The sequence below is a fragment of the Strongylocentrotus purpuratus genome, unplaced genomic scaffold (assembly GCF_000002235.5).
Source record: "Strongylocentrotus purpuratus isolate Spur 01 unplaced genomic scaffold, Spur_5.0 spur5_scaffold_2, whole genome shotgun sequence".
Lineage (NCBI taxonomy): Eukaryota > Metazoa > Echinodermata > Echinoidea > Camarodonta > Strongylocentrotidae > Strongylocentrotus > Strongylocentrotus purpuratus.
Window position 1 is genome coordinate 29,391,173 of NW_022145605.1, and position 23,308 is coordinate 29,414,480.

General features: G+C 38.9%; 1 protein-coding gene across 1 annotated transcript in view; it reads left to right on the forward strand.

Annotated features, from left to right (window-relative positions):
* The first annotated feature begins 46 nt into the window (after positions 1 to 46).
* LOC115918801 (probable E3 ubiquitin-protein ligase HECTD4) overlaps positions 47 to 23,308 on the forward strand; it is a 49,564-nt gene continuing 26,302 nt past the window's right edge. Inside the window, exon 1 of the mRNA XM_030991197.1 lies at positions 47 to 192. Coding sequence (XP_030847057.1) covers positions 59 to 192 — 134 coding nt within the window. The 5' untranslated portion in view covers positions 47 to 58. The remainder of the gene's footprint in view (positions 193 to 23,308) is intronic.

Genomic DNA, 23,308 nt, shown 5'->3' on the forward strand with positions numbered 1-23,308 from the left:
TTATTTTCTTCTCTAGGTACTTCCCCTACAGCAGCTGTCAATCACTGAGAAACTGGTAATGGCCTTACACAGCCTCCTCCTCCCCCAGGATGGGCAGGGGGTGTGCCCCATGCTAGTACCCCTCCCTGCTGAAGATGATGGGAACAGCCAGGCTATGGCCACGTGTCGTGTGCTGGCAGAGATCAGCTCAAGGTAAGCTTGTAACAGAGGGAGGGTGTCCAATGTTAGTAACCATCCCCTTTGATAGCCAGGGGTGTGCCCCATGCTACGCGTAGTATCATTCGACAGTCAGGGGATGTGCCATCTGACTGTCCCCCTCCCTGCTGAAGATGATGGGAACAGCCAGGCTATGGCCATGTGTCGTGTGCTGGCAGAGATCAGCTCAAGGTAAGCTTGTAACAGAGGGAGGGTGTCCCATGTTAGTAACCATCCCCTTTGATAGCCAGGGGTGTGCCCCATGCTACGCATAGTATCATTCAACAGTCAGGGGATGTGCCATCTGACTGTACCCCTCCCTGCTGTAGATGATGGGAACAGCCAGGCTATGGCCACGTGCCGTGTGCTGGCGGAGATCAGCTCTACGTGTTGTCCAGTTATGAAAAGAAGGTTAAAAAAGGTAGACTATGCCCTTTGGAAATTCAAAGTAGATGTACAGTTCCGCCTGCGATCAACGTCACACTGATCGCACGCAATTGATCGCGCTCAAAATGCGCGACTATGAGCGCGATCGCGCGCGCTTGTTATGCGTTATCACTGAATGCGCATACTGTCCTCTACGGCAGAAAAGAGGCGCGATATTCTGTACGGCAGTATTACAAAAGCGCTCGATTCCGTTCAAAACGGCAGTAAAAAGCGGGGGTGTTTTAAAAATATCTCTCCCTTTTCAATTTTGTTTTCCTCATTAATACGTTGATTGTTTTCCCTTTTTGAAGATTATCTAGATCATGCATGCCTGCTTTTTTTAATTTTCTACTTCTAAAAACAATAATTATCAGCAAGGTTTTGTTGCCCTTACGGAGATCTAAAAACGATAATTATCGGCAATACTTTGTTGCCCCTACGGAGATCTAAAAACAATAATTATCAGCACGGTTTTGTTGCCCCTACGGAGATCTAAAAACAATAATTATCGGCAAGGTTTTGTTGCCCCTACGAAGATCTAAAAACAATAATTATCGGCAAGACTTTGTGGCCCCTACGGAGATCTAAAAACAATAATTATCAGCACGGTTTTGTTGCCCCTACGGAGATCTAAAAACAATAATTATCTGCAAGGTTTTGTTGCTCCTACGGACATCTAAAAACAATAATAATCGGCAAGACTTAGGTGCCCCTACGGAGATCTAAAAACAATAATTATCGGCAAGACTTTGTTGCTCCTACGGAGGTCTAAAAACAATAATTTTCGGCAAGGTTTTGTTGCCCCTCCGGAGATCTAAAAACAAAAATTATCGGCAAGGTTTAGTTGCCCCTCCGGAGATCTAAAAACAATAATTATCTGCAACGTTTTGTTGCCCCTATGGAGATCTAAAAACAATAATTATCGGCAAGGTTTTGTTGCCCCTACGGAGATCTAAAAACAATAATTATCGACAAGACTTTGTTGCCCCTACGGAGACAATTAGTTGTCGCTGATATTACCGGCTTTGTGACAAAAATTAAGCCGACGGAAAGAAAGAAATGAATAAAGAAAATTAATTCAAATATCACTTGCGCTAGAGAAACAAAAAGTGAGAGAGATAGAAGCGAAAACGATTAAATATTGCTGATTTTACCGGCTTTCATGATAAAACTTAAGCCGTTGGAAATAAATAAAGAAAATGAATTGCAATATCACTGGCACTAGAGAAATAAAAAGTGAGAGAAAGAGATTGGTGAAAACAATGAAGTGTCGCTGATATTACCGGCTTTCATGACAAAAATTAAGCCGACGGAGAGAAAGAAACGAATAAAGAAAATCTCACTTGCGCTAGAGAAATAAAAAGTGAGATTTTTTTCTTCTTCTCCACCTCACTTTGTCACTATGATTCTATTTTGTACTTAAATTTTTTGTAAATAATTATGGGTTCACTTATTAAAACTTGCATATTTGTTTGTAAAGTGTATTTTCATTGTTTTATATTCTGTTCTAACAAAACAATGGATTCTGAGTGGGGCATTCTGGCGACATTCCGAATGCCAATTGTATAAATCCGTGACGTAATTAACTATGAGGCCTAAAAAATAAAAATATATTGTGCCTTAGGTGCTAAAACATGGGTCGGTCGGAAAATAATCATCTTTTTTTTTTCTTTTCTTTTTTTTCTCGCCCTTTTTGGGCTGATATTTTTCAGTTTTTAATGGTTTTTTTTTCTTCTTTTTTTTCTCGCCCTCTTTGGCCTGCATTTCTCAGTTTTTAATGCTTTAATACATGTGTTTCAGCGACATCATTCCATTCATATCTTTTCACCTTATACTAATCCATGGTTTACAATGTTGTGTTGAGACAACACTCTCTGCTTCCCAGCTGATGAGGTTTTTCAACTGCCTGTAAAACTTGCTAGCAATGTGAAGATTGTTGACAAATTGTACAGGTAGTCCCGGGCACAAAGTGGTCTCTTTACTAACCAAAGAAGGGACCGAAACTGACACAGGAAAAGACAGCCAGACAGTTTTGCATGCAAGAGGTTCAAATCATAGCCTATCACAAAATTTGTATCTAAACTGGCCCGCTTCATAAAATATGCTCTTCATTCCTGTTTCAGTCCTGGGGATTGTTCCAAGTGTATGTTTGTATCCGTTTGTTGAGTCTGAAATGAGTCAAATCTGACCCCAAAAAACAAACAATAATCAAATACATGAATGTTTGAACTCACTGTATCTCCATGTTTTAATCTGAGTTGTACAATTTACAAAGTTACAAACCAACTTACACTTTGTCTTGCTGGAAAACTTTAATAAAGAAACAATATTTGAATAAATAAACACAAATACATGTGTGTTTTCTCGCTCACATGAGTTTCATGGAACAGAGCGCATACGATCCCATTTGATTGCAACTGATCGCAGACAATTACTGCGTGTTCTGGTAACGTAGAGGCTTGTGGATAGTTCTCAATGTTGTAGGGTAAGTTTGAAGGAAAGAAAAAGACAAAACTCTAACGTTTGAGATTCGAGGAAACATAATATGGGGATGTATGAGTAGTTTCTGTCATGGGCAGAGATTCCTTTTCGAAAGGTTAACAAACGTGTATAGTCTCATAGCAACAGCATTCATTTGCGATCAGATGCAATCGCGTGAAGAAAAAAAAGGTCTTTAGCGGTAAAAGGCACAACAATTATAATTTTGGTGTAGAAAGCCCGGTCGACAAAGCCTATTCAAATTTCACAAGCAGGTAGATAAAACACAAATTATGTTCTTTGTAAACTTTATAGTGCTATGGGGTACTTTGAAAATCAATCGACGGATCATTCTCATGGCTCCTCTTTGAAAAGACAACGGAAGAATGTACTCTCACCGTACCAGGTGTTTCGGGGTCGAGTTAAACATTTTTATGCATCCTCCAAAGATTCCCTTTTTCTTTCAAACACAATTCTTGACGTTAAGGAATATCCCTATTTCTGTGAGAGCATTCGCACTCAAGCAGACTTATGAATCTTAATTTTGTTATGTCTCTCCAATGTATATAATAGTTTAAATAAAACGACTATCAATCGATCTTTCCGTACTGTAGCTTTATGCTTGAATTTCATTTAAATTATCCATCCGACCGGCGCCTTTATATTAAGAGCACACTGTTCAGCTATCGCATCCAAAACAGTTTAATCCGGCCCAGCAAAGATGAAAAATTATAAATGTGGCTGGGGAGAGAGATGCGGAAAGCTTGAAAATCTTCTATACAAGGAACAGAGCGCATACGATCCCATTTGATTGCAACTGATCGCAGCTGATCGCAGACAATAACTGTGTGTTCTGGTTACGTAGGGGCTTGTGGATGGCAGGGTTCTTGTTAATAGCCGGCAACCGGCTATTTTTTCCGGCTGTAACGGCAATCGTAGCCGGCTGTAAGCCTCTCCAAAAAAAAAAAATAATAATACAAAAATCACATCATATTCGGTCAAGTCGCTATCTCAAATTTCTGTTATCACAAGCTTCACGAAGACACGCTTTCATAGCGCGGGGTTGTGAAAACGGTCGTAAAGAAATGAGATGAAACGTCTCCGAAACGATCGTAAAATAAAACCCTATTAAAATATGGACTTGCGGCGCGGCGCACGCGGGGGCAGAGCTATCTAGTATATGCCCAGTGCGCCAGAGCCAAGCGCAGGCCGGCAAGCTAGCTTACGCAAGAAAAGCGCGCGTTGTGAGCCGAGCTGAGCTAGCTGAGTGAATTTATCTCCGAGATCGCACGCCAGTCGAATTAAAATGGAATCGAAACGGCAGACATCGATGTCTTCTAAGCCTGAGTAATTACGGTTTTTGTGCTAAACGGTTAACCTTTAAAAGTATACGGGCGGTTTCGTTTAACCGTTTAATAATAATCTGAAAAAGTGAAAATACAGTATTTTTAATAGTGCTGTAGCTCGGAACCCTGCTGATCTTCAGACTGTCGGGCTGAGCATTCCCAGCCCCGGACTATGGCACAAATTGGGTCATCCTGATAAACAGAGACCAGTAATAAACAACATAAAACATGTCTTATTATTCCTCATCTGAATTTGATATCATGATTAACCTTGCAAAGTTACTCTGTGAAGTTAGCTGATCTGTGACGTGTTTATATATGCCTTTGCAATGCAATGTTTGCACATGGCGGTCAGGGAGAGAGCTCCCTGCATGTATATCATTGCCATATGAAATTATGTGGAAGTGTGTATCACATAAACACCCAAGACACACCCTGCAATGAGCTGATCCAAGTTAGTGACCAATCAGGAAGGTTCTCTAGCTATGTGGGTGGAGTTTGATACCAGCATAAATTACAGGTTGGTGACCGCGCGTGCTTTCACCGTACTCAGTTCAGTGGGAGGTCAAGAAGCCACGCCCACATGTGTGCATGTGACAAGCATGAGCTCTCCATCTGTGTGTATGTACAGTGTATTTCGGCGCCGGAGGTTTGTGTGTACATGTGTGTGTGACTGAGAGAGCATATGGGCTAGCATGTCCCTGCATGTCCCTGCATGGACGAGGCAGGGACATGAGTGAAAATCGAAGTAAGAAAGGGTGGCTGTGTTAATCGGCTGAATTGAAGAATGATCAAAAACTTAAATTACTCACAAATAATATCCAAGACTTTTTTGATTGATATTTCTAAAACTTCAATTATTATTGTTATCAATATTTTTGTATTTTATTTATATATGAACATTATTTTAGGGGGCGAGTCGGCAAGGGATGGATATTAATATTGAGAGAGAGAGAGAGAGAGAGAGACTCGGGGGAGAAGGGATGTGAGAGGAACTGACCATCGAATGTGTACACATTTAGAAAGTTGTGAGCTGAGAGTGCAGTAATAAGAAAAGGTACATGAGCGATGAACACATTGCAGAGAGAAGGGAATAAAGAGGGTGAGAAAAGAGAGAAGGGGGCTGGTTGTTTTAGCAAGATGAAGCTGAAGACCAGGAGGTGAAGTCCACCCTTGACATCCTAGGTCTGGATGAGGATCTTCTTAGCCAGTCCTCAGATTCAGAAATGGAATGATCATTCACTATGTAATTATTGCAAAAAGTTTCAGCCTCAGGTACATGAATATTAAACATGTGTCACATTACATTTCAATATGCGAGAAAAGTTTAATACATTCTGATTGAATTGACAAGATTTTTCCTTCTAAGGTCTCTAGAATCTGAATGGGAGATCTTGAAATGCTAGGGGCTTGCCTTCAGGGGAGACTCCCCTCCAGACTGAGGCACTGCACCTGGACCCTGCTGGGGGCGTAACACCCCCAGACCCCTGTGACAGCTGTCACATACCTGCAAACCATTTACCAATCCAATTTTGTCATATTTTTTTTATGTGTGTTCCAATTTTTTTAATTTTTTATCGCAAACAATTTTCTTCACTGACAAGGTCCTGTAAACGTCAGTTAACCGTTTTTGCCCAGGACTACCTTGTATCATTATCATGTAATTCAAAATTGTAGATTCATCACAAATATGATTGATTTATCAGAAACAATAATGGAGCATTTTCATTTCATATTGTATATCATATGAAAAGTAAGTTATTCAGCCAAAATATTCATGATCTTTATCATTAAACTATGGCTCATACAGTGTGGTCATATCTTCAAAAATAAGGCTAAGATAGCAACAGAGAGCATCTTAAACCCTAAAGCTTCCAGGGCCCTTGGGCGGGCCCTGGACCCCGGCCGCAAGGGACTTCGCGCTCGTGATGTGCGCTTCGCGCACATGGTGATGTGCGCTACGCGCACAGAGATTTTTCTTTTGCAATTTTAGTAGCCTCCTGTAAATCATAAATAGCCTGCTATCAGAAAAATTAACAAGAACCCTGGATGGTTCTCAATAGTTTGAAGAACAGAAAGAAAAAAAAAGAACCCTAACGTTTGAGATTCGAGGAAACATAATATGGGGATGTATGAGTAGATTCTGTCATGGGCGGAGATTCCTTTTCGAAAGGTTTACAAACGTGTATAGTCTCATTGCAACAGCATTCATTTGCGATCAGATGCAATCGCGTGAAGAAAAAAGGGTCTAGCGGTAAAAGGCACAACAATTATAATTTTGGTGTAGAAAGCCCGGTCGACAAAGCCTATTCAAATTTTACAAGCAGGTAGATAAAACACAAATTATGTTCTTTGTAAACTTTATAGTGCTATGGGGTACTTTGAAAATCAATCGACGGATCATTCTCATGGCTCCTCTTTGAAAAGACATAACGGAAGAATGTACTCTCACCGTACCAGGTGTTTCGGGGTCGAGTTAAACATTTTTATGCATCCTCCAAAGATTCCCTTTTTCTTTCAAACGCAATTATGCTTGAATTTCATTTAAATTATCCATCCGACTGGCGCCTTTATATTAAGAGCACACTGTTCAGCTATCGCATCCAAAACAGTTAAATCCGGCCCAGCAAAGATGAAAAATTATAAATGTGGCTGGGGAGAGAGATGCGGAAAGCTTGAAAATCTTCTATACAAGGAACAGAGCGCATACGATCCCATTTGATTGCAACTGATCGCAGCTGATCGCAGACAATAACTGTGTGTTCTGGTTACGTAGAGGCTTGTGGATAGTTCTCAATAGTTTGAAGAAAAGAAAAAAAACCAGAACCTTAACGTTTGAGATTCGAGGAAACATAATATGGGGATGTATGAGTAGATTCTGCCATGGGCGGAGATTCCTTTTCGAAAGGTTTACAAACGTGTATAGTCTCATTGCAACAGCATTCATTTGCGATCAGATGCAATCGCGTGAAGAAAAAAGGGTCTAGCGGTAAAAGGCACAACAATTATAATTTTGGTGTAGAAAGCCCGGTCGACAAAGCCTTTTCAAATTTTACAAGCAGGTAGATAAAACACAAATTATGTTCTTTGTAAACTTTATAGTGCTATGGGGTACTTTGAAAATCAATCGACGGATCATTCTCATGGCTCCTCTTTGAAAAGACATAACGGAAAAATGTACTCTCACCGTAGCAGGTGTTTCGGGTGCAAGTTAAACATTAAATGCGTCCTCAAAAGATTCCCTTTTTTTTCCAAACATAATTCTTGTCGTTAAGCAATATCCCTATTTCTGTGAGAGCATCCGCACTCAAGCAGACTATGAATCTTAATTTTGTTATGTCTCTCCAATGTATATAATAGTTTAAATAAAACGACTATCAATCGATCTTTCCGTACTGTAGCTTTATGCTTGAATTTCATTTTAATTATCCACCCCGACCGCCGCCTATATTATTAAGTGGACACTGTTCAGCTATCGCATCCAAAACAGTTTAATCCAGCCCAGCAAAGATGAAAAATTATAAATGTGGCTGGGGAGAGAGATGCGGAAAGCTTGAAAATCTTCTATACAAGGAACAGAGCGCATACGATCCCATTTGATTGCAACTGATCGCAGCTGATCGCAGACAATAACTGTGTGTTCTGGTTACGTAGAGGCTTGTTGATAGTTCTCAATAGTTTGAAGAAAAGAAAAAAAACAGAACCCTAACGTTTGAGATTCGAGGAAACATAATATGGGGATGTATGAGTAGATTCTGTCATGGGCGGAGATTCCTTTTCGAAAGGTTTACAAACGTGTATAGTCTCATTGCAACAGCATTCATTTGCGATCAGATGCAATCGCGTGAAGAAAAAAGGGTCTAGCGGTAAAAGGCACAACAATTATAATTTTGGTGTAGAAAGCCCGGTCGACAAAGCCTTTTCAAATTTTACAAGCAGGTAGATAAAACACAAATTATGTTCTTTGTAAACTTTATAGTGCTATGGGGTACTTTGAAAATCAATCGACGGATCATTCTCATGGCTCCTCTTTGAAAAGACATAACGGAAGAATGTACTCTCACCGTACCAGGTGTTTCGGGGTCGAGTTAAACATTTTATGCATCCTCCAAAGATTCCCTTTTTCTTTCAAACACAATTCTTGACGTTAAGGAATATCCCTATTTCTGTGAGAGCATTCGCACTTAAGCAGACTATGAATCTTAATTTTGTTATGTCTCTCCAATGTATATAATAGTTTAAATAAAACGACTATCAATCGATCTTTCCGTACTGTAGCTTTATGCTTGAATTTCATTTAAATTATCCATCCGACTGGCGCCTTTATATTAAGAGCACACTGTTCAGCTATCGCATCCAAAACAGTTTAATCCGGCCCAGCAAAGATGAAAAATTATAAATGTGGCTGGGGAGAGAGATGCGGAAAGCTTGAAAATCTTCTATACAAGGAACAGAGCGCATACGATCCCATTTGATTGCAACTGATCGCAGCTGATCGCAGACAATAACTGTGTGTTCTGGTTACGTAGGGGCTTGTGGATGGTTCTCAATAGTTTGAAGAACAGAAAGAAAAAAAAGAACCCTAACGTTTGAGATTCGAGGAAACATAATATGGGGATGTATGAGTAGATTCTGTCATGGGCGGAGATTCCTTTTCGAAAGGTTTACAAACGTGTATAGTCTCATTGCAACAGCATTCATTTGCGATCAGATGCAATCGCGTGAAGAAAAAAGGGTCTAGCGGTAAAAGGCACAACAATTATAATTTTGGTGTAGAAAGCCCGGTCGACAAAGCCTATTCAAATTTTACAAGCAGGTAGATAAAACACAAATTATGTTCTTTGTAAACTTTATAGTGCTATGGGGTACTTTGAAAATCAATCGACGGATCATTCTCATGGCTCCTCTTTGAAAAGACATAACGGAAGAATGTACTCTCATCGTACCAGGTGTTTCGGGGTCGAGTTAAACATTTTTATGCATCCTCCAAAGATTCCCTTTTTCTTTCAAACGCAATTATGCTTGAATTTCATTTAAATTATCCATCCGACTGGCGCCTTTATATTAAGAGCACACTGTTCAGCTATCGCATCCAAAACAGTTAAATCCGGCCCAGCAAAGATGAAAAATTATAAATGTGGCTGGGGAGAGAGATGCGGAAAGCTTGAAAATCTTCTATACAAGGAACAGAGCGCATACGATCCCATTTGATTGCAACTGATCGCAGCTGATCGCAGACAATAACTGTGTGTTCTGGTTACGTAGAGGCTTGTGGATAGTTCTCAATAGTTTGAAGAAAAGAAAAAAAACCAGAACCTTAACGTTTGAGATTCGAGGAAACATAATATGGGGATGTATGAGTAGATTCTGTCATGGGCGGAGATTCCTTTTCGAAAGGTTTACAAACGTGTATAGTCTCATTGCAACAGCATTCATTTGCGATCAGATGCAATCGCGTGAAGAAAAAAGGGTCTAGCGGTAAAAGGCACAACAATTATAATTTTGGTGTAGAAAGCCCGGTCGACAAAGCCTATTCAAATTTTACAAGCAGGTAGATAAAACACAAATTATGTTCTTTGTAAACTTTATAGTGCTATGGGGTACTTTGAAAATCAATCGACGGATCATTCTCATGGCTCCTCTTTGAAAAGACATAACGGAAAAATGTACTCTCACCGTAGCAGGTGTTTCGGGTGCAAGTTAAACATTAAATGCGTCCTCAAAAGATTCCCTTTTTTTTCCAAACATAATTCTTGTCGTTAAGCAATATCCCTATTTCTGTGAGAGCATCCGCACTCAAACAGACTATGAATCTTAATTTTGTTATGTCTCTCCAATGTATATAATAGTTTAAATAAAACGACTATCAATCGATCTTTCCGTACTGTAGCTTTATGCTTGAATTTCATTTTAATTATCCACCCCGACCGCCGCCTATATTATTAAGTGGACACTGTTCAGCTATCGCATCCAAAACAGTTTAATCCAGCCCAGCAAAGATGAAAAATTATAAATGTGGCTGGGGAGAGAGATGCGGAAAGCTTGAAAATCTTCTATACAAGGAACAGAGCGCATACGATCCCATTTGATTGCAACTGATCGCAGCTGATCGCAGACAATAACTGTGTGTTCTGGTTACGTAGAGGCTTGTTGATAGTTCTCAATAGTTTGAAGAAAAGAAAAAAAACAGAACCCTAACGTTTGAGATTCGAGGAAACATAATATGGGGATGTATGAGTAGATTCTGTCATGGGCGGAGATTCCTTTTCGAAAGGTTTACAAACGTGTATAGTCTCATTGCAACAGCATTCATTTGCGATCAGATGCAATCGCGTGAAGAAAAAAGGGTCTAGCGGTAAAAGGCACAACAATTATAATTTTGGTGTAGAAAGCCCGGTCGACAAAGCCTATTCAAATTTTACAAGCAGGTAGATAAAACACAAATTATGTTCTTTGTAAATTTTATAGTGCTATGGGGTACTTTGAAAATCAATCGACGGATCATTCTCATGGCTCCTCTTTGAAAAGACATAACGGAAGAATGTACTCTCACCGTACCAGGTGTTTCGGGGTCGAGTTAAACATTTTATGCATCCTCCAAAGATTCCCTTTTTCTTTCAAACACAATTCTTGACGTTAAGGAATATCCCTATTTCTGTGAGAGCATTCGCACTTAAGCAGACTATGAATCTTAATTTTGTTATGTCTCTCCAATGTATATAATAGTTTAAATAAAACGACTATCAATCGATCTTTCCGTACTGTAGCTTTATGCTTGAATTTCATTTAAATTATCCATCCGACTGGCGCCTTTATATTAAGAGCACACTGTTCAGCTATCGCATCCAAAACAGTTTAATCCGGCCCAGCAAAGATGAAAAATTATAAATGTGGCTGGGGAGAGAGATGCGGAAAGCTTGAAAATCTTCTATACAAGGAACAGAGCGCATACGATCCCATTTGATTGCAACTGATCGCAGCTGATCGCAGACAATAACTGTGTGTTCTGGTTACGTAGGGGCTTGTGGATGGTTCTCAATAGTTTGAAGAACAGAAAGAAAAAAAAAGAACCCTAACGTTTGAGATTCGAGGAAACATAATATGGGGATGTATGAGTAGATTCTGTCATGGGCGGAGATTCCTTTTCGAAAGGTTTACAAACGTGTATAGTCTCATTGCAACAGCATTCATTTGCGATCAGATGCAATCGCGTGAAGAAAAAAGGGTCTAGCGGTAAAAGGCACAACAATTATAATTTTGGTGTAGAAAGCCCGGTCGACAAAGCCTATTCAAATTTTACAAGCAGGTAGATAAAACACAAATTATGTTCTTTGTAAACTTTATAGTGCTATGGGGTACTTTGAAAATCAATCGACGGATCATTCTCATGGCTCCTCTTTGAAAAGACATAACGGAAGAATGTACTCTCATCGTACCAGGTGTTTCGGGGTCGAGTTAAACATTTTTATGCATCCTCCAAAGATTCCCTTTTTCTTTCAAACGCAATTATGCTTGAATTTCATTTAAATTATCCATCCGACTGGCGCCTTTATATTAAGAGCACACTGTTCAGCTATCGCATCCAAAACAGTTAAATCCGGCCCAGCAAAGATGAAAAATTATAAATGTGGCTGGGGAGAGAGATGCGGAAAGCTTGAAAATCTTCTATACAAGGAACAGAGCGCATACGATCCCATTTGATTGCAACTGATCGCAGCTGATCGCAGACAATAACTGTGTGTTCTGGTTACGTAGAGGCTTGTGGATAGTTCTCAATAGTTTGAAGAAAAGAAAAAAAAAACAGAACCTTAACGTTTGAGATTCGAGGAAACATAATATGGGGATGTATGAGTAGATTCTGTCATGGGTGGAGATTCCTTTTCGAAAGGTTTACAAACGTGTATAGTCTCATTGCAACAGCATTCATTTGCGATCAGATGCAATCGCGTGAAGAAAAAAGGGTCTAGCGGTAAAAGGCACAACAATTATAATTTTGGTGTAGAAAGCCCGGTCGACAAAGCCTATTCAAATTTTACAAGCAGGTAGATAAAACACAAATTATGTTCTTTGTAAACTTTATAGTGCTATGGGGTACTTTGAAAATCAATCGACGGATCATTCTCATGGCTCCTCTTTGAAAAGACATAACGGAAAAATGTACTCTCACCGTAGCAGGTGTTTCGGGTGCAAGTTAAACATTAAATGCGTCCTCAAAAGATTCCCTTTTTTTTCCAAACATAATTCTTGTCGTTAAGCAATATCCCTATTTCTGTGAGAGCATCCGCACTCAAGCAGACTATGAATCTTAATTTTGTTATGTCTCTCCAATGTATATAATAGTTTAAATAAAACGACTATCAATCGATCTTTCCGTACTGTAGCTTTATGCTTGAATTTCATTTTAATTATCCACCCCGACCGCCGCCTATATTATTAAGTGGACACTGTTCAGCTATCGCATCCAAAACAGTTTAATCCAGCCCAGCAAAGATGAAAAATTATAAATATGGCTGGGGAGAGAGATGCGGAAAGCTTGAAAATCTTCTATACAAGGAACAGAGCGCATACGATCCCATTTGATTGCAACTGATCGCAGCTGATCGCAGACAATAACTGTGTGTTCTGGTTACGTAGAGGCTTGTTGATAGTTCTCAATAGTTTGAAGAAAAGAAAAAAAACAGAACCCTAACGTTTGAGATTCGAGGAAACATAATATGGGGATGTATGAGTAGATTCTGTCATGGGCGGAGATTCCTTTTCGAAAGGTTTACAAACGTGTATAGTCTCATTGCAACAGCATTCATTTGCGATCAGATGCAATCGCGTGAAGAAAAAAGGGTCTAGCGGTAAAAGGCACAACAATTATAATTTTGGTGTAGAAAGCCCGGTCGACAAAGCCTATTCAAATTTTACAAGCAGGTAGATAAAACACAAATTATGTTCTTTGTAAATTTTATAGTGCTATGGGGTACTTTGAAAATCAATCGACGGATCATTCTCATGGCTCCTCTTTGAAAAGACATAACGGAAGAATGTACTCTCACCGTACCAGGTGTTTCGGGGTCGAGTTAAACATTTTTATGCATCCTCCAAAGATTCCCTTTTTCTTTCAAACGCAATTCTTGACGTTAAGGAATATCCCTATTTCTGTGAGAGCATTCGCACTCAAGCAGACTTATGAATCTTAATTTTGTTATGTCTCTCCAATGTATATAATAGTTTAAATAAAACGACTATCAATCGATCTTTCCGTACTGTAGCTTTATGCTTAAATTTCATTTAAATTATCCATCCGACTGGCGCCTTTATATTAAGAGCACACTGTTCAGCTATCGCATCCAAACAGTTTAATCCGGCCCAGCAAAGATGAAAAATTATAAATGTGGCTGGGGAGAGAGATGCGGAAAGCTTGAAAATCTTCTATACAAGGAACAGAGCGCATACGATCCCATTTGATTGCAACTGATCGCAGCTGATCGCAGACAATAACTGTGTGTTCTGGTTACGTAGGGGCTTGTGGATGGTTCTCAATAGTTTGAAGAACAGAAAGAAGAAAAAAAGAACCCTAACGTTTGAGATTCGAGGAAACATAATATGGGGATGTATGAGTAGATTCTGTCATGGGCGGAGATTCCTTTTCGAAAGGTTTACAAACGTGTATAGTCTCATTGCAACAGCATTCATTTGCGATCAGATGCAATCGCGTGAAGAAAAAAGGGTCTAGCGGTAAAAGGCACAACAATTATAATTTTGGTGTAGAAAGCCCGGTCGACAAAGCCTATTCAAATTTTACAAGCAGGTAGATAAAACACAAATTATGTTCTTTGTAAACTTTATAGTGCTAAAGGGTACTTTGAAAATGAATCGACAGATCATTCTCATGGCTCTAGCTCTTTGAAAAGCGTAACGGAAGAATGTACACTCACCGTACCAGGTGTTTCGGGGTTGAGTTAAACATTCATGCATCCTCCAAAGATTCCCCTTTTCTTTCAAACACAATTCTTGTCGTTAAAGAATATCCCTATTTCTGTGAGAGCATTCGAACTCAAGCAGACTATGAATATACATTTTGTGTAGAAAGCCCGGCCGACAAAGCCTATTAAAATTAATTGCAGTATCGTTTTTTTTTCTGGGAGGCACTGTATAGGCCGATAGCTTATCTGAAATGCGGTGTCATGTCAATCAACACCAAAGTTCAAAATATCGCATAATTATTATACGCGCCTTTGTTCTAAGAGCGCCGACTCAGGACATACTTGTGGTTGGAATGTAATAAATCTGTCATTATTTGTAAGTCGTTGTTGTGACTGGACAACGATACAGAGTGGCATGAGAACAGCATTGTTCAATCGTTAGAGCATACGGACCATTTAGATAGGAAATAAACAAAATTGAGGAAGCAGTGGCGGATCCAGGATTTTCCAATAGAGGAGTGGGGTGGGGGCAACGGGGCCGGGCCCCTTCATTTTCTTAATTCATTTCTTTCTTTCCGTTGGCTTACTTTTTGTATAGCCGGTAACATCAGCGATATTTAATAGTTTTCGCTTCGCTCTCTCCCGCGATCTGTCTCTCTTTATATTGCTCAAACGCTGTATTGTGATATTGGCATTCATTTATTTCTTTCTTTCCGTTGGTGTACTTAATGATAATGACTTTATCAAAGTGCTAAAGCCCAAATTAAAAATGAGACAATAATTTCACTGATTTTTCTCTAATGGAGAGTTTTCTACATTATCGATCGTGGTTTGACTGACTTGGAAGTTGCTGATAAAATGCTTAGAAACCAGATGGTTAATATCATATCCAAATTTTAAGTCTATTGCTTTTGTAACTAAAAAGTTATAGCGCTCTAAAGTTGACACTTTGTTGTGAGCCAAAATAGCAAATTTGGTTGCTAAGGGCCTTCTCCTTAGCAACGGTAACATAGTGCCGTGAAAAATAGAATATATCGCGAGAAGATGCTATCACCAAGCAGATGAATATTTTGATAGGAAGTGTGATGTCAGATGATGCATTTTCATCATACTTTAATGATATATATTGTTTAGTTCATGTTGCTATGATAATAATATGCCTAACAACCGATATATTGTGTTCTCAGAGTCAAATCAGGATATAGGTCAAATACTATATAAAATAAGACCTGTACCAAGTGACAGACATATTTTGCCGTCTTAAATAATTATGTTCGTGCATGGTGTGGTTCAGAACTTTCGCCCTACCCCCTCCCTCGCTTGAAATGCCCCCCCCCCCCACCACCAATAAAATCAAGAATAATTTTGGGATGGGGCAGTATGTTGTGTAGGACATGATGTGTGATCGGAAATGATGCAGGCTAAGAGTCTGTCAATAACTAAGTGACACATAAATTGAGATGTGGATCCAGGTGATAGTCATGATTTTCAGTCCAAATCATTAAGACAATGAATGGAGGGGTTCAGAATGTGCACCCTCCCCCTTCTGTGACCCCCCCCCCCCCCCCCGAGTATGCAGCTAGGTGCCGGAATACATCTTACCTGGAGTATTTTTCATGACAAAATGACATTTCTACCATATAAACTAAGTGTACTTTCTTAAAAAAAATTACAATTTGGAGTTACATCATAATGGAGGAGAAGGGGTCTCGTCAAATTAAATAAATCTTTAAAAGGGAATATAAATGCCAATGAAATTTAAGCACAAAGCTACAATACGGAAAGATCGATCGATAGTCGTTTTATTTAAACTATACATTGGAGAGGCTTAACCTAGCCCCCGACTATTACGTTTGTAAACCTTTCGAAAAGGAATCTCCACCCATAACAGATACTTCTCATACATCCCCATAATGTCTCCCCATATCTCAAACGTTAGGGTTCTGTTTTTTTTTTCTTCTTCAAACCTACCCTACAACATTGAGAACTATCCACAAGCCTCAATGTTACCAGAACACACAGTCATTGTCTGCGATCAACTGCGATCAGCTGCAATCAGATGGGATCGTATGCGATCTATTCCTTGCATAATTTTGTCAAATAATTATATCCGACGTGAGAAGTAATGCTTAATAAAAAGTTTTTTTTTTAAACATAAAGGAAGAGCCATATAATGAAGAGGGGGGGGGGAAGCATTTTTTTGTTGGGGGGGGGGGGGGGGAGTCCAAGATTTGACTCAGCCAGCCGCTGAATAAGCGGGGGGGGGGGGGGTCACCTTTTTTGGTCACCCTTAAGCACAAGTTTTTTATAATTATTATTATTTCTTTCTTTTATAAAAAGAAAAAGATTGAGGGGGTCCGACCCCCCACCCCCCCCCCCTTGCGTACGCGCCTGATTCAGACATTTAGTATAGACAGTAAAAACTAGAATGTGTACAGGAAGACTATACTTCCAGAGATGTTGGTGCTTTCATAAACAAGTACAATTCGGTGTGTAGCAGAAGTGGATGAAATCATGTGTGCAAGAAAACACACATGTATTTGTGTTTATTTATTCAAATATTGTTTCTTTATTAAAGTTTTCCAGAAAGTGTAAGTTGGTGTGTAACTTTGTATATTGTACAACTCGGATTAAAACATGGATATACAGTATATGAATGTATATGAATTGTTAATTTTTTGGGGGTCAGATTTGACTCATTTCAAACTCAAAAAACGGATACAAACATACACTTGGAACAATCCCCAGGACTGAAACAGGAATGAAGAGCATATTTTATGAAGCGGGCCAGTTTAGATACAAATTTTGTGATAGGCTATGATTTGAACCTCTTGCATGCAAAACTGTCTGGCTGTCTTTTCCTGTGTCAGTTTCGGTCCCTTCTTTGGTTAGTAAAGAGACCACTTTTTGCCCGGGACCACCTGTACAATTTGTCAACAATCTTCACATTGCTAACAAGTTTTACAGGTAGTTGAAAACAACTTCGTCAGCTTGGGAAGCAGAGAGTGTTGTCTCAACACAACATTGTAAACCATGGATTAGTATAAGGTGAAAAGATATGAATGGAATGATGTCGCTGAAACACATGTTTTAAAGCATTAAAATATTTAAAATTGAAAATTAGCAACCCAAAGAGGGCGAGAACAAAAAAAGAAAAAAAAAAAAACAAACATACAAAACTGAAAAATATCAGCCCAAAAAGGGCGATAAAAAAAAAGGAAAGAAAAAAAAAAGATTTCCGACCGACCCCTGTTTTAGCACCTAAGGCACAACATCTTTTTATTTTTTAGGCCTAATAGTTAATTACGTCACGGATTTATACAATTGGCATTCGGAATGTCGCCAGAATGCCCCACTCAGAAAAAAAACAGTAAAACGGCGCGATTTTTGGACTTTTTTTTAATCACCCCCCCCCCCCCCCCCCCACCTGGCAAAAAGCTAGATCCGCCCCTTGATCGACCCATGTTTTAGATGTTTTAGGCAATACGATATCTTTTAATTGTTTAGACCCAATAGTTAATTACTTTGTCAGGTAACCTTTGACCTGAGGCGTCACGGATTTATGCAATTGGCATTCGGAATGCAGCCAGAATGCCCCACTCAGAATCCATTGTTTTGCGCGAAAGCTTGACGTTTCATTAAATGTATCAGAGAAAAAAGACGATTTGTTCTCGACTCTTAATCCTTGTCTGGATTCAGTTCCCCCCCCCCCCCTCCCCTCCTGCGCGAAGCGTGGAAGCTTTGACGTTTCATTAAATTAGTAGAGAAAGAAGACGATTCGTTGTACCGTTCTCAACTCTTGTCTTTGTATGCTCCTTTTTCTTCCTACGTCCTCTCCCTTTTTTTCTTCTCTTCTCTCTCTCTTTTTTGTTGTGGGGGGGGGGGGGGTCGACTGCCCCCACCCGCGGCTATTCGCCTGACTTGTAGTGGTATTTAAAATTGGTGAAGAATGTGAACTTAAAACACAGGAACAAAGCAAATGTTCCCCAGGACCGTACTTGGAATTTATATTTTTTTAAATAACAGTTTGACCAAATGTGCGATAAATATAATTGATATTAAAAGGTCTGGTAACAACTGCAGCAATACAAGTCGTGATTCCTTAGTACAGTTTCGCGACCTCCTCCACTGGGAGACACATTCTGAATTGTCTCAAATCAAACACAACAGAACTACATCTTCTTAAAATTTGTGGGCTATTGTTTTACTTAACATTTTTTAATTTTTGTTTTGAGATCGATTACATATCGATACCATGTACCATATTGTTCAATGACTTCATCATGCACTAATAAACCTTACAATGATATTTACTTCTAAAACATAAGCCCCAAAATAACAAAATTTGAGGTCAGTAAAGGATAAAGAAATTGGAAAAATCAAATCAAACATTTAAAACAGCGCAATTTATGTTTATGTTTTAAGTAAATCATATGTATGTATGCTGTGCATCATGTATATCTTGGAAGTGACATGTTATAGTGTAGAATTAGAAAGGTTTTTCACACATGTCACTATTAAAAGTACTCTTCTATTATATAGCTTGTATACGTGGGTTTTTGTTTTTTTGTTGTTAATGTTTGTATTAATATCAATACAAATTACCACAATAAGATAATACTAACAATGTGCATTAATAAGATGTTAATACATGCATGAAATTATTTAACAAACAGGAAGTACACAAGTTGAACCAACAAAATTGAATAAAGGGTACGTAAAAAGTTCTACTCAAAGAATTTTCAAATAATGAATAGTGAATAATGAAATAGTTGCCTCATTATGAGCTGAAAAGGTGTGACGGGAAACTCGCAATCGACTCGGAGTTTCAGGGGCCTTATTATTTAAGATATTTGTAGGCCTATTTATACTTCGTACATGTAGGCTTATATATCAATTGCTATTATAGTCAATTTGTGATTTGAGTGGCAATACTACCTTGTGATAATACTCTATGTATATAGGCCTAAATAAATTTGGTACCCCAAATGTGTGCAGTCAAAATCGTCTCTCTATACTTTGTATAAGAGCTTCCAAAACTAAAGATCTATCGCTATGATCTACAGGCCTAGGCTATAGGCCTACTTGTAGTTTTTGTTGATAGTCTAAAAATACTCATGATTTCTTTTCATCGGATTACAAAAAATAATTACGGTCTAGTTTAAATTCATGTATATTATAATAATAGGATCTATATTAAGATTTGAGAAATACGCAACAATATTTCCTTTCCCAAAAAATTATATTCAAATACGAGGATACCAAAGTATTTGTACAGGTCTCGGGTCTATATTTATTTTGTTCTGTATTTTGAGTTTTTGCTATTACGAGTTTATATTCATAATTGATATCGAATATTATTGTTACCAATCAGGGCCTCATGGAACCACCACTATCAGGGAAATTAGCCACCCTGTCTAAATATCAGAAATATATAGCTCAAACGCGTCATTTAAATAGACTACGACCTGACCTCTCTGAAAAGGCGACCTCATTCATAACATTACTCAGCGTGCTCTATTTTGTGTGCATAGCGCACTGACGACCGACTATGCATTGACCCCAGTGCGACTATGTACTAATGCGCGTCTAGTATGTGTGCAAGTGTGATTTTTCCATAGAGATATATACTACTAAACACTATACTACTTATTAAGTATATATCTCTATGGATTTTTCACATACGTATGCTGTATGTATGTGTATGTAGCGCGTGTGTTATAAATGTTCTGAGTACTTGTGTGTGTAATTATGTCCGGCATGTGCGCATGATATGCATGCGACTAGAAAAGCAAACTGTGCATACGTAATTAGGTATAATCTTGATAATTGAGATGTGTATATATAGATCTACGTGTGTTTTACGTAAATGATCCAATTCTGGTTTTAATACACTAGCTACATAAATGCAAGGGGAACCCAACCCGAGTAACAATTGTAATTGTGCGAAAACAGAAAAATCAAAGAAATATATAGTTGAAAGTTTGAACTATCAAATCGGACAAAGGAAATAATAAGAAAACTCCTTGCCCTTAAACAGACAAACATACATCTAGACCTATGTGAATCTCAAATTAGCATATTGGTCACTCGACTATGATGTAGAAATATCCAGGTACAACAACTCTGTCAGGCGTCACATGTAGGCGGCCTACAATGAATTATCATTAAAGGAGAATTAACCTTTTATAAAGCAGATTGCTTGGACAAATGGAAAAAAAATCAAAGAAGCACATTAGTGAAGGTTTGAGAAAAATCGGATAAATAATAAGCTCAGATCGCACAGTGGGCACTAGGCTTTAGAACTTTTGAATTGTTATCAATAAAAAGTGACAATTAAAAAAAAAAAACCTAGTAGGCCTACATGTAGATCATATGAGGAACCTGGGAAATGAAGAGAGCTTGAAAATATCAGTATAGGGGTAAGATACAGATCCGCTATGATTTACGGTGAATGGGGGGGGGGGGGGGTATAGGCATACACATTTTTGACCCACCCTCAATTCAATCAATAGGCATAAAGTAGGATAACATAGTTTTCACTAAACTGTCGCATTCAATTTTAGCAATGTTTTCATGCATTAAAGTGATTGCGATCGATTGCGTTCGCAAGTGCACGCATATGCGCGCGGTCAACTGTGATGTGAATATATTTCACTTTAAAAGTCCCCCCAAAAGACCCGCCGCAACTCTAAATAATTTTTTGAAAAAGAGATAACGTCTAATATATTTTTTCGCCACCGATTAGCTTTTACTTTGAGATTCCCGCCGCAACTTAAATCATCTTTTAAAAAATAGAAAATATTATGTCATAAAAGATAACAAGTCCGCCAATTTGATTTTGGTTTTAATAGAGAGTTCGAAAGGGATCCACCTTCAATTTAATCAACTAGCCTAGTTGATTAAAGTTGCATTAAAGTGATTGCGATCGATTGCGTTCGCAAGTGCACGCATATGCACGCGATCAACTTACTGTGACGTGAATATATATATATTCCACTTTAAAAGTCCCCCCAAAAGACCCGCCGCAACTTAAATCATTTTTTGAAAAAGAGACAAATATTGCGTCATAAAAGATAATAAGTCCGCCCATTCGATTTTGGTTTAGAGAGTTCGAAAAGGATCCACCTTCAATTTAATACAAAATAGGGCATGGGTGTCGATCCCGGGGGGGGGGGGGGTGGGGGTGGGGGATATATCCCCCCTCCCCCAATATTTCAGGTGGGGGTGGCCTGTACATTACCATCAAAAAAAAATGAAGAGAAAAATTAATGAGAGCCCGATGAGAGTAGTTAACGGTTATTATACTCGCAAGATGACCATCAATATACACATTTTGCTATCTCATTTTCATGATACATACGCAAATGAGACAACCGTATATGAGACAAAAATAAATTGAATTCTCGCTCATACGGCTTCATCAGGAATTGATGAATTTATTCAATTTATTCAATCTAAAAGCTAAATGTTAAGCGCGAAGCGCAAAAGTGCAAAAAAAGAAGTAGAGAGTAGGAATAAGAAACAGAGAGGATACAGGCGCGTAGCCATGGGGTTGTGTGGCGGTGGGGGCGGTCGCCCGCCCCCCCCCCCCCCAAAAAAAAGAGAGAGAGAGAGAGAGAAAAAAAAGAAGAAAGGAAGAGGACGTAAGAAGAAAAAGGATTAAGAGTCGAGAACGGTACAACGAATCGTCTTCTTTCTCTAATAATTTAATGAAACGTCAGAGTTTCTGTGCTATGCGCGGAGGAATTGGAACTTGATTCAAACAAAATTAAGAGTCGAAAACGGTACAACGAAACATCTTCTTTCTCTAATAATTTAACGAAACGCCAAAGCTTCCGCGCTTTGCACGGGAAGGGGGGGGGGGGAGAAACTGAATTCAGTCAAGGGTAAAGAGTCGAGAATGGTACAACGAAACGTCTTCTTTCTTTAATAATTGAATGAAACGTCAGAGTTTCTGTGCTATGCGCGGAGGAATTGGAACTTGATTCAAACAAAATTAAGAGTCGAAAACGGTACAACGAAACATCTTCTTTCTCTAATAATTTAACGAAACGCCAAAGCTTCCGCGCTTTGCACGGGAAGGGGGGGGGGGGGGAGAAACTGAATTCAGTCAAGGGTAAAGAGTCGAGAATGGTACAACGAAACGTCTTCTCTCTTTAATAATTTAATGAAACGCCAAAGGAAACTGAATTTAGACAAGGATTAAGAGTCGGGAACGGTACAACGAATCGCCTTCTTTCTCTATTAGTGAAACGTCAAAGCTTTCGCGTTTCGCGCGGGAAGGGGTGGGGGGGGGAGGAACTGAATTCAAACATTGAGTAAGAGTCGAGAATGGTACAACTAAACGTCTTCTTTCTTTAATAATTTAATGAAACTTCAGAGTTTCCGCGCTATATGCGCGGAGGAATTGGAACTTGATTCAAACAAGGATTAAGATTTGAAAACGGTACAACGAATCGCCTTCTTTCTCTTATAATTTAATGAAATATCAAAGCTTCCGCGCTTCGCGCGGGAAGGGGGGGGGGGGAGGTGGGGGAACTGATTTCAGACAAGGATTAAGAGTCGAGAATGGTACAACGAATCGTCTTCTTTCTTTAATAATTTAATGAAACATCAAAAGAAACTGAATCTAGACAAGGATTAAGAGTCGAGAATGGTACAACGAATCGTCTTCTTTCTTTAACAATTTAATGAAACGTCCGAGCTTCCGCGCTACGCGGTAAGATACAGATCCGCTACTAGTATTTCATGTGAATGGGGGGTATAGAAATACAATTTTTTGACCCACCTTCAATTCAATCAATAGGCATAAAGTAGGATAACATAGTTTTTACTTAACTGTCGCATTCAATTTTAGCAATGTTTTCATGCATTAAAATTATTACGATCAATTGCGTTCGCAAGTGCACGCATATGTGCGCGATCAACTGTGATGTGAATATATTT